General features: G+C 37.1%; 1 protein-coding gene across 3 annotated transcripts in view; it reads left to right on the top strand.

Annotated features, from left to right (window-relative positions):
- Positions 1-12,402, top strand: part of LOC131435924 (nephrin-like) — a 437,633-nt gene extending 425,231 nt beyond the window's left edge. Inside the window, exons 18-24 of one of the 3 annotated variants that reach the window (XM_058604222.1) lie at positions 627-1,217; positions 1,444-1,635; positions 3,814-3,957; positions 5,788-5,933; positions 6,027-6,141; positions 6,217-6,392; positions 6,461-12,402. In XM_058604222.1, coding sequence (XP_058460205.1) covers positions 627-1,217; positions 1,444-1,635; positions 3,814-3,957; positions 5,788-5,933; positions 6,027-6,141; positions 6,217-6,392; positions 6,461-7,000 — 1,904 coding nt within the window. In that variant the 3' untranslated portion in view covers positions 7,001-12,402. The remainder of the gene's footprint in view (positions 1-626; positions 1,218-1,443; positions 1,636-3,813; positions 3,958-5,787; positions 5,934-6,026; positions 6,142-6,216; positions 6,393-6,460) is intronic. The other 2 variants (XM_058604220.1, XM_058604221.1) reach the window with 2 other exon arrangements.
- The last annotated feature ends 1,705 nt before the right edge of the window (positions 12,403-14,107 follow it).

Consider the following 14,107-nt stretch of genomic DNA (forward strand, 5'->3'; position numbering starts at 1 on the left):
TTGTATGTATGACGACATTGTGTGAACCTGTAAGGACTCGTATTGTCAGTAGGATCGTAGTTCTAGCCATGTAATGATTCTGAACGCTAAGAATCAACTGCGAAGTCTGTTGAACAGAAAGACCAAATTTCTCTAAAGCAATGTAATGCCAAAACTCGGAAAAATTTTAGTATTTCCATAATTTTAGATTTTGTTTAGTTTGAAATTTATTTTTTACTTTCAATCTTACGTCTACAACTACTACCTTGAAAAGGATGTTTGTATCTTTTTTTGTTCCTGTACAATAAAATAAAGAAAATTACCAATTTGTCTGCCGTTATGTAGAATGACCCTCTCAAATCACACATTCGTTACTTGAATAATGGATCTCAATTTGTAATATAAACACTTAGGCAAAATAAAAACGAACAAACTCAGTGTCATCAATGAAGTCCTCTAGTGGTGTTTAGGGTAAATTAAAGGAAAAAATTGAGTTCGTCATACTAACGTACAAATTCCGAAATTCCGTCCAGGTTTCATACTTAAATCTTCAGCAATGTAGATAACCAATACTTTGGCATAGCTTATACCAAATAACGCAAAGAAGGAAAAACTAACTCGTTCATATTACCTTTCTATTCCAACAGTTATACCGGAGATTGACAAATCCCCACCGATGCTCCGCGCTGCAGCGAGCGGCGGCGAACGGGGTCGACTGCCCTGTCGGGCCCAATCTGCACCTAGACCCAAATTCTACTGGTCCCGGGCAGGCCAAAGTCTGAACGTAAACCAAACCGCTAAATACTACGTCGAGAACAAACAAATTGACTCGCTGACATACGAATCGATTCTACTAATCGAACGAGTAACATCCAACGACTACGGTCAGTACGAGTGTACGGCACGGAACGAGCTCGGCAGTGTCAAAGAAAACGTTCGGTTGGATGTAACCTCCCCACCGGATCCACCGCTCAGTTTAAACATCCTAAACGTAACCCATGATACCGTGATGCTCGCCTGGACACCCGGATTCGATGGTGGCATGAAAGCCAACTATCGGGTGCGCTATCGGGAAGCCAACAGCGATCACTACCGGTACGAGGATAGTCTTCCCAACTCTCACAAGCTGACCATCGTCGGGCTGAGAATGAACACTCTATATCTGTTCTCGGTGATGGCTTCCAATGCGCTCGGATCCAGCAAATATCTGCCCGATACAACTCGCGCACAAACGAAAGGTAATGTGGGTTCCATAAGTTTTAAACGGAGCCCGGTAGATCAAATTTTAATTAAAACTTAAATTAATCTATCATTTTCTCTTCGTATTTCCACCCGTCCGCCACCGCATTCATAATCCTAATCTGCGTTTAACGAAATGGACCTACTACGAAAAAAAACGGCTCACCGAAAAAACCTTTCTCCTGAAAAATAAATCCGTCGTAAAAAAATAAAAACAACATACAGACACCCCTCCATCCCAACCGGCTTCTTCCCTAGGCAGTAAACCGCCGGTTGGTCCGCCACCGTCGTCCATCGGAGCTTCCGGACTGTTGCTCCTGATAGGTGTCGCGGCCGGCATCTGTCTGGTACTGCTCAACATTTTGCTCATCGGATGCTGCATCCATCGGCGAACCAGTCACAAGCGAGTGAAAAGGGGTAAAAGCAGTTGGGCTTTGTTGGTTTTTTGTCCGACATTTTTTTTTGTTTGTTTTCGGCATGATTCGAGATATGTATATACCATGACTACCGGTCGGCTGTAGCAGGTTCGATCGTTCTTCCGAGGGGTAGGTAAATAAGGCTATTTCTACGTAGACGCAGTTCAATTTTAGATTGTTTGTTTTTCTTTCGTGAAGGTTGACGAGAATTCCAAATTGAATTGATAGGAAAACTGTTGCAACAATACAATCAACGTAAATAAAAAAAGTTGTGCCTACCATACGTGACAGTGAAATTATTAGCAGATTTTAGACTTCAATATTTTTTTGCAAATTACCGATTGGTGTGGATCTGAATCCATCTTATAAATTTGATAAAATAATAAATTAGGATCATGTTTTCATCAGGTTATAATTTCAAAAGCCCCTCGGAAACAACGGATCAGGAACATCCACCCACGATTTGCTCCTACCGAAAAAAAACAACTAAATAAGAAACGTGTTCTTCTCTAGCTCACCAGACGAGGATTATGGCAATTCTCAAAATACTGCTGACCCGTGCAATTTTCATTTCGCTACCCTCTTCAAAACAGAACGTAGTAACTAAGCTCCGACAGCGGCTACCGCTGTACTAATTACGTTTTAATGGTCCTCTGTGTTGTACACCACTTCACTGGCGCTAGGAGTCCTGCAGTGTCACTTCGGTTGCACCGGATGTTGCTGTACATAGAACGAATAGACGAAAGAACATAAACATCCATTCTAAGGCTATATGCCGGATGCGGTCACTACGAATAATACAGCGAAGTTTTTATCCGACTCAACTCATTCCAGTGAAAGTAATTCTCTGACTGTTCGCTATATCTCAGTGGTAATGCTTTGTTACAGGCTGCTTGGAAAAATTGAGGAACTTGGTGCTCGAAATAAAATGCAAAAATTACTGGTGCACTCTCAAAAAAGTTCGTTTATGAGAGAAAAAAACTTTTACAATACAATTGATGCGTTTGTATTCAGTTGTACTGCGCCAGAGAGAGTGGGTAATAAAAGCTAATGAAAAATTTTATCGTTGACGACTACCCAATTTCCCTCCGGTAATGATTACTCTTGGTTGGCAGGAGATCACTTGTTTACCATGCTACCCATTTGTAAATTCAAGTCGCTTTCGAAAACCGCTAGGAGCGTTTTCAATAGGTTCTTACAAACGTTAATTGGTAAAAACATCTGTAACTGTTTGTCGTGAAGAACTCAATAAGAGAAAAAATTGCTTATACTCTAAACGGTGTTCAGTGATACATGATTTCTGCGATATCTTGATTTATCTGAGTAGATCTGTACTATTTATTAATCAAATAATTAGTTCGTGAAGCATCTTAATTCTTTCTATTTATGAGTTACCATACGGCTACATCGAAAATCCGGACTGAAACTATCCATTTTCCTGCAAAAATCCGGACTGAAACTATCCATTTTCCTGCAAAAAGTTCAATGTTCATCATGCCTCAAAAAAAATTTCACAGTCGTTTTATAATTAATTCGTATTTCTGTATAACCTCTTTTCTTAGTAAGCTGTCAATGAAGTCACCTAAACCACACTCCTGCGATCCATTTATAGCCTGGATCACCACTAATATTATTGGCATTTTGGACGTTCGCTTGCCCGTCGTTAGTTTCCATTTTTTTTTCATTGATTAGAAGCCCCCTCCAACGTGGGTTTCCTCCACTGAACACACAGTTCGAAGTAAAGAATGAACGAGCAAATTCACCACCAACAGTTACAACACTCCGGAACAATTTGACACTCCGAGAAAATTCCTATCCTATCAGAAAATAATTGCGGTATTTAGTTTACTGAATTTTACTGTTTCCACCTCATCAATTTCAATCGTATTCTCCAACTGAAGAATGTATCTCAAATTACTCACCGCTATCGTTTTGCTCCATGGTTCAATCGTTGGACATTCTCTCAATTCCGTTCGTCACTTCCGGCCTCCAATCATCCATCACCAGACAACCTCCCTACCCACTTGATCTGATACTTTCGTTCACCGAGAAACTTTTCACTTTAATTGAATTTTTCATTTTGTTTATTTCTTATTTACTTTCATGCTATTATTTCGAACCGTGCAACGTTTCCGTGCATGTCGCTGGGTGTGTTTGTGTTTGCTACTCGGTGTGTCAGGACCGGAACCAGTGCCCTCTGAGTTGGCGGAAAAGGCGGAACTTCCGAGTTTCGTTATTTTCTGCATTGCACTCGCCGGTCTCTGTCTGCTGGTGGTGAATGCTGGTCTGGTAGCCTGGTTTATCATTAAGAAGAGATCGAAAGGTAAATTGTGTTATCGTTTACTTTCTTATTTATTTACTGCTATTTTCAGTTTACTTTGTTAGTGATTGATTTGCTTCTGTTGGAGATCCAAACATTTGATTTTGTTTCTTGCTCTTAAAGTGACATTTGTCGGATAAAGTTTCTGGATCATAGAATACCTAATACCTCTTAATCATGGTAAACTGGTTCGAATCAGTTTGACATTACACATCGTAGGAGAGAGGTGACGATTAGTGCGCACCTAATCTTTTTTAATCTAAAAAATGATATATTATTTTTTCAAGATTTTTAACATGTCTGCGGAAACTTCAAACCTTGCTTTACAATGACCTCAAATAAACGAGCAGAATTTCTTTGTTGGTTACGAGCACGAACGCCACAAAATGATCATGTTTTGTTTCAAATACTGCGCTGTAGTACATAATAATGCTCTAGTCTTTGTAGAAGGGAAAAAAATTTCTTGTGGACACGTTACATATAGAGGGAAGTGGGAAGAGATTACGTATTTCTTTAAATTAAGATGAAATTAAGATGAAGTAACGAACCGTTACTGAAATCTACAAACATTACCTAATAGTTCAATGTGTTTGTTCAGAAAAGAATTAATGATTGGGAACGGGTATAGCGTGATGGGTAAGTCGATGCCTTTCACGCAGCCCATCTGGGTTCGATTCCCAACCCCTGTACATATAGCGTTAGAAAGCTTTTCTGGCCTAAAGATACCGCTTGTTGTGAAGTAATTAGCAGTTGGTGTGGCAAGAAGGGAGTACTCGTTTTAGATTGAAAAAAAGCCTGTGAATGTATTTTTGTTATTCGTTAATCATTTTTTACTGAATGTATGAGCGAAAATTGAGAAGAAAAATTAAAAATATATACTGTTTTTCTTTGACACATTTCTTGGCTACTTTCGGGTGACCACAGAACTCTGTCGGCATTGCTTTAGCCTTCTTTTTATATTGGGTGGGCATTCCGCATGTTGTAAATAAGAAACAATACATTTTTCGATCAAAAATAGGCGCCTTTTACATCACGCCTTTCATATTGAACAGGCGGCATCTCTCCCATAGGTTTTATGCCGCGTCTCTACCGATTTATATATATATATACGCCAGAGCCGGTGGAACGTGTTAAGTCCAGTTAGGTTATTTTGCGTACGGGGGGAGTGTACTGTTTTTTTTAGTATTTCTCAATTCTAATTTAAATGTTTTTTAAGTACGTCAAAATAAAGTTTTTGAACGATTATAGGTATTAAAAGTATTACTATTATTCTCCGCTTTAAATTTATGGTGGGTAAGCCATCTCTTTTACCGGCTCTGAACGTTCTGTTTGTCTCGAATATCACTGCAACGAGACTTACAATATTAATGAAGTGACAAATCAGTATGCTCAGTATAACTATTTATAATTCGACATAGAAGTAAATCCATTTACTTGACTTAACACTAATTTCAAAACACATAAACCCAGTTCTATCTAGGAGTAAGGGCGAAAGGGGCATTCGTTCGAGGAACGTTTTTTTCGCTTGCTAATCCGATCCCTACCCCGTTTGATAGTGGGCGGCAAATAATATTTTGCCACGGGCGCTAATTATCCTAGGTACACAACTGCATAAACAAAAATCTACCGAGCCATCGAAAAAGTTATACGCAAATTCAATAAACTCAGATGTTATCATTGAGCCATTCAAAATGCATACTATTCACTTTAGTTATTCACAGGAGCAAATCGTGAGTGAAACAAAATTAAGTAATTTAAATATATGCCGATATAAATATTCCTAAAACAGTTTCTCATGCTACTTATTGTTTTCTGTTTACTCAACCAAATCAGATTCATCCAATCAAAATAGCAAATCCGCCACCATTGAAATGTATGCACCAAGTTCATACAATGACACCGTTACTGGAGAAACACTGTCCAGCGTGTCGGAAAAGAGCGACTCTTACTCTAACGACGGTAGCCAACCGGACTACATGGTAAGTTTTGAAAACATTTGTAAAATAAAGTAAAAGTTCATCATCTAAAACAAAAATGCCACTTCAAACGCCATCTGCCCTTCTTTCCGGTAGGACGAAACTCGAAAAAAAGCTGCCTCCACGTATCTGGTGGAAAACACTGATATGCCACCACCCCGCTATCAGAAGGACGGAACACTGCCCCACTATCCTAACAATATCAGTGCAGGTTCGTGTCTCTGCTAATAGTCCTATCTCGAAGCATGCGCTCTGAACAATTTCCATCTTTTTCACCGTTTTACAGCTCACACACGTACGTTACCCCATCCACGACACAACAATGTACCGTACGAGCAGCGTAGCCGCGATGATCAGCTGCTTGGCAAGAGTAACTATGTCACCGCACCGTCCCCGGGGCCACCACTCGATGGGTCCTACTACAATATGAACAGCGACCGGTACCTTTCCTATCCGCCTATGGTAAACCAAACAACCAAGTTCTATTTTCAGGGATCTTATAATTACGAATGATTCCTTTTTTTCCACAGGACTACCCTCCGATGGAATTCTCCACACCGCCACTGCCAGTGATACCGGCACTACCGGCCAACACGAATGGAACTCTGAGGAGGGGTACACGGGCGATGGTTCCGCCGCCAGACGTGACACATCACACGCAGCACACTGTAAAATCTTTGCACGACAGTTCTGCCTCTTCCGGAGGACTAATGAACATCTCACAAGTGTCTCAGTCTACACCCAAACAACCGCAGGGTATTCTGAAAGACCCAAACAAGCGCAACCAACAGCAGCAGCAGCAACAACAACAACAACAACAGCTGCAATCCAATCAGCCACAGGTCGGCATGAACCATCTGAATAACATCGGCGGCGGATTGCAGATGCTAGGCGTTCAGAACCCATCGCCGGTGCCTGGTTTAGTTTCAGTCGGTGGCAGTTCCCTGGGACCCGGGGGAAGCAGTTTAGGTAACAATTTGTTAATCGGATCGTACGATCCGAGCAGTACGAATCTGAGTTCGTTTAATGCGTCGCTCGGCTACACGGACGCCGACGGACATCTAGTGTAGGCAAATATTCTGATAATAATGAGTAAATTAGTAGTCTAGACCCCCCGGAGTAGGTAACCCTCAACCGAATCAACGTAAAAAACCAGAATATTCTAACGAACGGAAGATGACTGCATAGAACAAACGAAAGGACAGAGAACCCTTGAACCGTTCAGAATCCAATAGGAAATGGCTTACGCGATGGGGAACGCTGCCTCAGTAGTAGCTGAAACCGAGAACAGAAACACAAAGAGAATTAAGACAAAGATAATTCTATTAAAACAATCTTTTTAACCTTAAAGTAATTAATAATGACAATTTAATTGTTGAGTTTTAAAACGAGCAGTAGAATACATACTGTGTTGAGCGATTGGATGAGAGTGAGCGAAAACGCGAAGCAAAGTGTGTACCATGTTAAATATTTTACGTTACAACCAAGCAGGGGTGGTTCCTGGGTAGTCCAGCCGTTGAGCCCAGTGTGTCCATTTTTAAGGCGTGTGAGCGTGGAATGTAATCAGTCTTCTCAGTTAAGTGATTCATTTGTAAAGTTTTTAATAAGTAGATCTTCATATACGCATACCTAAAGGTAATGTTTTCCGTTAATAGTTGATTAGATGCTTCGTCGTTGGTTCATGATGTTGGAGAATGTTTAATGTAGTGCTGATTTATTAATTTATGATTCTTTCGATGAATCTGAATGCATTGTTAAACGAAAACATATTTGAGAAAATATTTAAATCAATTGCAAAGTTGGCACCCACTTTACTTATTTCTTTGGGCAGTATGATTTGGTTGCTGTGTATTTCAGTTCGAATAAGTCAGTTTAAAATTTCTACAGTTCAGATACAAACAATATTTTGAACATCTTTTTACAGAATGATGGATGTGGAAGTCTGATAATCGATTCTTATTCCAAGAAGGAAGTAGTTTTCGGAAACTGATTATTCAAATGAGAAAAAAAAAAGTTTGAGTTTAGTTAAAAAAATATAAACTTTCTTTCGAATTACTGGCATTAAAAATGCTTCCAGATCAGAATTCGAACACATAATATGACAACCCGAGTTTATTTTTACCTGTGTACATGTAGTAATCCTCTTGATATCCCTATAATTTGCGAATCAGCTTTCGGTTAATCGACTACTGATGCATTTAAAATAAAAATAAACATCATTTTGAATTAGTAATTCATGAGTATCTTGCTGAATTTATACATAATCGAGAAATCAAACTTCAATAACAAAAAAAATAGTCTCTCTCCCAAATAATTAAAATTTCGGATAAAATAAAATAATTTGGCTTTGGAAGTTTAGAAATAGTAGTTTGAGCAACCCCTTCCTAGAGTAAATATCACCATTTGAAAGTTCACGCAATGCAACTGAACGAACTTGTATGCAGCTTCTTGAATTATGTTCTCTGTTAATTTCATGTGGCCCTTTGTGCAACGAGAATGTATTCTTGGATTAGAATTGGAATTTAAAATTTTCACTTGTAGTTGAATTGACGAATGCTAATCAATATTCGTTACTTTAATTTCATAATATTCAGCTTACGATCGAGGTATATACTATATGAACACTGACCAAAGGCAATCTTGCAGATTGAAAAATGAAAGACGAATAGAATTTCGGAAAGTATATCCCAGAGACAGGCCTAATACTTTTACAAGTTATACAAGATATAAGCTTAAGGATTGTAAGTGTCAATACGATTGTAGCTGGAAGTCAATAGGATCATAGCCCCAGCCATGCAAATATTAAAATGGAATGGGAAACTCCACAACAGGAATATAATAACAAGACATCCCTGGGACGGGTATAGCGTGATGGGATAGTCGATGCCTATCACGCAGCCCACCTGGGTTCGATTCCCAACCCCGCACATAGGGCCAGAAAGATTTTCTGGTCCGAAGAGGCGAATGACCTTAAGGTGTTAAAACCTCTATAATTGAAACAAAAAAAAAAAACAAAACATCGGTTTAGAGGATGTAAGGTTGTTACGATACCTACCAAGATTCCATATTCCATAATTGCACCTGAACAGTTTGGATGAATGTCAGCAGCAAAGATAGCACTTAGCATAGGTCAAAGTTCTTTGATTTGATTTTATAAAATGTGAGAAACAATTTTTAGAAACGGGCGAAATTATTAAAACTTGTTTCCTAGATGCTGAGCTTAACTTCAGCCTCAAAGCGGCATTAATTCCGAATGTATCAATATTAAATTACATCAAGAGCGCTGGAATACTTCATCAAAATACACTTATTCCATCTTCGTTCATATACGAATACATTTGATGAATACAAACACGTGGAAAATCGTAATTGAGAGTTACGATTAGATTTGTGAATACACAATACAATTCGTTGCATTCACTACTTTTTTGGAGAAAAAATGAAAGTACCTTTACCTGCATAATTAAATTGTTGGCGATTCTTTGGAATGAGCTGTTTGTTCACCTCAAGTCATAGAAGTACTGTTTTCTCAACATCTACAGACTTTAGCCTAGCCGTTCATAACACAATCCTTCTTGAAGCACACCCGTGCATAAATTTGTTTTTGCTCTTAGAGCATAAATCCCTACTTAAAAAATTGCTAAACAACTATCATATTACAGATCTCTAAAAACCAATTCGAATTTACTATAATTTAACTTGTTACATTTATGTCAATGTAACCAAAATGACGTTTATAAAGAGCACAAATTGATTATTCAATATTTTTCCCATCACCATGGACCAACTTCAAACGCAAACGAAATTCGTAATAAATTAAGCTCTCGTATCGAACTGATTTCGATATAAACAGTTTTATTCTCTTTTTGACACAAAAATCGATGCCTGGCGACGAAATAGCTCGAAAATGATAACAATCTGGAGCCGGAGTGTAGATAAAGCACATATATTTATGGATGAGAAAGATCAAATATGTAACTTTATTCAAACAAAACAGAAGAGTAATAATACTCTGCGAAACAGAAACGACATTTATCAAATTTGAATTTAAAATGCCGACAAAAAGTAATCTACATAAACAAGGGAATTAAGACTAGACAAATGCCCTTTGGACAAAAGGAACGGACTTGAAGCTCAATTTTTAATGTTACAAACAATAAATAAAAAACCGAAGTGTGACAGCTAATGTATGGTACCTACATTAGAAAGTGAATCGTGAAAAGAGAAGAAAAATCATTCACGACAAAAAGCGAAATTAATCAATTTAGGTGTCTAATTGTCTCTATCTGTTCATTGCTAAAAAAGAAGTGAACCGTACAAAAGATACGGCAACATTAAAAAAACTAAGTCTTTGTGATTCCAGTCCAAGAGCGGATGCTCAAAGAAACAGCGAGGGCAAAAGAAACACATTATGCCAATTATTAAGTTTAAAATCGAGTTTAAATCAATCACTCAAGTGAATTCTGAAGGAAACAAAACAAAAGAAACGAATCTTGTAAATATAGTTCCCACAAAAGAAGAAAGGGAATTTCAAATCTAAAAAAAGCAGCCGAGAGCAAATGTAGACCGAGAGAAAAGTCTTTATTTATAGATAAAGTCATTAAAGTATGATAATGGATTTTTTAAATCTTAAAAATCGATAGGGAATAGCAGAATAGTTGAAATATGAGCAGTGACACATACACACAAACACGAGAGGATAAGAACTGTAAATATTTCTTGTATTATATTATAAAACCTATAAATATAACAAAACTTACTTTCAAAAAGGTTTTTTAAAAGAAAACGAAGAACAAAATTTATATACATGTATCATAAAGGGAGAATCCATGACATATTCAGTTTCAACTTTCAAGCTAACTCAAACACGGAGAAGAAAACATAGTGGAGAGCCGTAATTTTGATGCAAAAATCAGGGAAATTCATAACAACAAATCCATAGCAGATTTTCATCAGTATGCATCCACAGCATGCAGTTAAAAAACTTTCCCTTTCCCTGAGCAACTACCAATTCTGTTTATCTTGCAGAAAAAAGTTTTCCTTATCAACAGATAACAATGGTTAGCGAATATCTTCACTTCTTAGACAATAATTAATTAACCAAAAACAAAAATGAATGAGGAAATGATATCAAACAACAACCGAAGTAATCCGAGTCCAACATCAAACGTCAAACGTAAGCAGCTGTCTGTTTTTTTAAGAATAAAAATCCGTACGGACACTTAAATTTTCATCCCATTAATGGGACCGGCAAACTCAGATGAATATACCTCAATTTGTAAGTCGAGTAAGAGTCTGAGCGATTAGATTGGTCGTACAGGTCAATAGTGGAACTCCAAACCTTCCTCTGTTTTAGATAGTTATTGTTTGTAAATAGTATGTTGTTCCAAGGTCGATCAACGCAAACGCAAAAGCCTCTCCATCAAATTATTTGCCAAAGAGAAAAACATTGCAAAATGTTTTCAGTTTTAAATTTGTGTTTATAGAAGTGCAGCAAAATCAAACTTTTATGTTAAGTTTATTTAGTACTACTTTTAGTCACTACATTCTAAGAGGTACCTATAATTTTGTCCGTTTATTTAAGTTGCTGACAAACCGAGAGCTTAACCGTACTAAAATACTCCTTATTAAGTAAGCAATCAGTTCGCTGGATTTAATTTTAACAAACCCAGCATGGAAATAAGCGAATGAATAATTTATTTATCTCCTAGAAACCCGTTTTACTTTTGTTCAAGATGATCTCATATTATCAAACAACACAATTACGAACCACAGCACCTGAACAGTCCCGACTTTATTAAAAAAAAAGAATGATTCCCTTGATTAATCCTCAAACGGTACACTTTGAACACCCCTTGTATCATATTATGGAAGATCAAACCAATTCATCAAATCTTCTTAGATAGTCAATGAAAGTAAAAAAAAACAATCCAATATTCTGCTCACACTGCAAACAAAACCTTTACAATCAAACGAAAATGCAGAGCCAAATTAGACGAGAAGTTTAAAAACACATTTCCTCTCAAATTAAATGTAAAAAGGAAGAAACTTTTAGTTCCGTCGATTTTCTCACCCATTGTTCATTCGATCGCATCTTTCTGTTTTCTGTTGTACCCATCCACACATACTGATGAACAGAAAAACAAGCTAACTAACCGACACAGAAGAAAATGTCAAAGGTATTGTGACAGTAAACCACGAAATTAATTTCGAACTTTTTAACGAGCAGTCAAGTGTGAAACGTCTTTAAAATGCAGGCACTGAACAAGTGAAAAAGTGTTCACAATCGCTGGACTGGTCATACTCAAGTATAGCAAAAAAAGCGAAACAAAATAATAACGCGATGAAATACAGATAATGGGAGGAAAAATCCGGACACAAAACGGACGAAAAAGTAAAAAACAAATTTTCTGTCAATATATACACAGTAAATAATTTTTAATAAATTTAATTATTTTTCATTACAAATTAATTCATTTGCAGTTTTAAATTAACAGAATATCACATAAAACTCCTATCCTTAAGAAAACAACCACTTTTGTCGGAAATTTGTTTGTGGGAATTCCTGTTTGTTATTTACTTGGTGTTGTACTAAAAACAGATTTCTTGGGCCGGCATTATTTCGAAGTATTACTCAATTTAATGAAAAATTCAGTGTGATACAGTTTTTGAACGGGTTTACTTATTATTCCAAGTAGAAAAATATTATTCTTATTATTAATATTGTTTTCCCCCCCGAAAATAAGGTGGACTTGGATCACGAAACTGAACTAGTTATTAAAAATCGCATCGGGATTCGAATCCGGGCCTTCTGGGTGATAGCCAGATATCCTAGCCACTAGACCATGTGGGATTGCTATATAGTAATGATGAGCTGTGCTTTCATCTCGTCAGCACTCTTTCGAATCAGGCGCTTGTGCCCGCCTGTTAATTTGCGTCAGCCTCCAAAATAGCTCTTTAGCGATTATATTGCTGTTCCTAGTTTTGGAACAAAACTAGTAAAATGCACAACGGTTCAAGAAATTATGCAGCTTGCATTCTGTGTTTCTGAATTCGATGTAGAAGACAAAATATTGGTGATTGTTATTTCTGCACTTAAGCGTTTAGTAGAACAATTTTTTTAGAATCTATTACTCTTGTGGTAGAAGATTGTTTAAAATTCTCCTATTGTTACCGAGTTGCTCAATATTTGTGTACCACCATAAGGATAATTTTGATATCTCAGATACACTCATAAAGCTAGGTTTTTTAGAATGACATGCGAAACTGAATCTGATTTAAATATGAATTGAAAGAATATCAGTTTTTATTACTATCATTTTCACCTGATTCCCATCACATTGAGCTTTGAATATGACGGTTAGCACAGGGAAGGAGTACGGAATTGATCCCTTCACCAACAAAACAAAATATGACATTTGGCCCTGCAACAATTCATCTATACTGATGTTAACTTGTTTATATTCTATTTCAAATCGATCCAAGTCTAATGATTAGGAAATTGTTATATTGAAGAAAATGTACACAATATCGTCATCTTTTCTTTCGTCGCAAATTATACATGATGGCTGTTTTCGAATAATTGACTGTTTATTTATATGTCTTATTGATCAAATCTATTTAGCGTGCTAATAACACACCACGCTTACTAGGAACTTAATATCTAGTAAACCCCAGAGGCTGAAACGAAATTTGCAAACATTCTCCAATTTATAGAACTGTTCTACCAATTGAATTGCTTTGGAAGAATGATCGAACCAAAAATTGTCCATTTAAGTTTCGAACGGTCAGAGTAGTTTTGAGGCCTGTCTTATCCATGTGGCCTTATACCCGATTAGAAAGTGGGATCAAAAAGAAAACTTAATTTGATGTTGTGTTGTTCGTATATATCGATTACTTAATTTGCTATCGTTTTGGTCGTTTTAACGGTTAAAAGATCAAAATCGAAAGCAACAAAAATCTCTGAAGACCAATCGTTTTACAGTGAATTCTTCTACAACACAGGGAGCGTGAATTAGGAATCCGCAATAAGGTATCCCAGATCATTCGTTTTTTAGATTAATTGCGACAACGAAACATTATCTCGTTTCTGACCACAGTTAGAACCAGAATCTCTTCAGTAATTTGAGAATTGTTTTGAAAAGTGTCTTCGACACAGTTTGTGCAATACTTAGTAA

This window comes from Malaya genurostris, chromosome 3 (genome assembly GCF_030247185.1).
Source record: "Malaya genurostris strain Urasoe2022 chromosome 3, Malgen_1.1, whole genome shotgun sequence".
Taxonomy (NCBI): domain Eukaryota; kingdom Metazoa; phylum Arthropoda; class Insecta; order Diptera; family Culicidae; genus Malaya; species Malaya genurostris.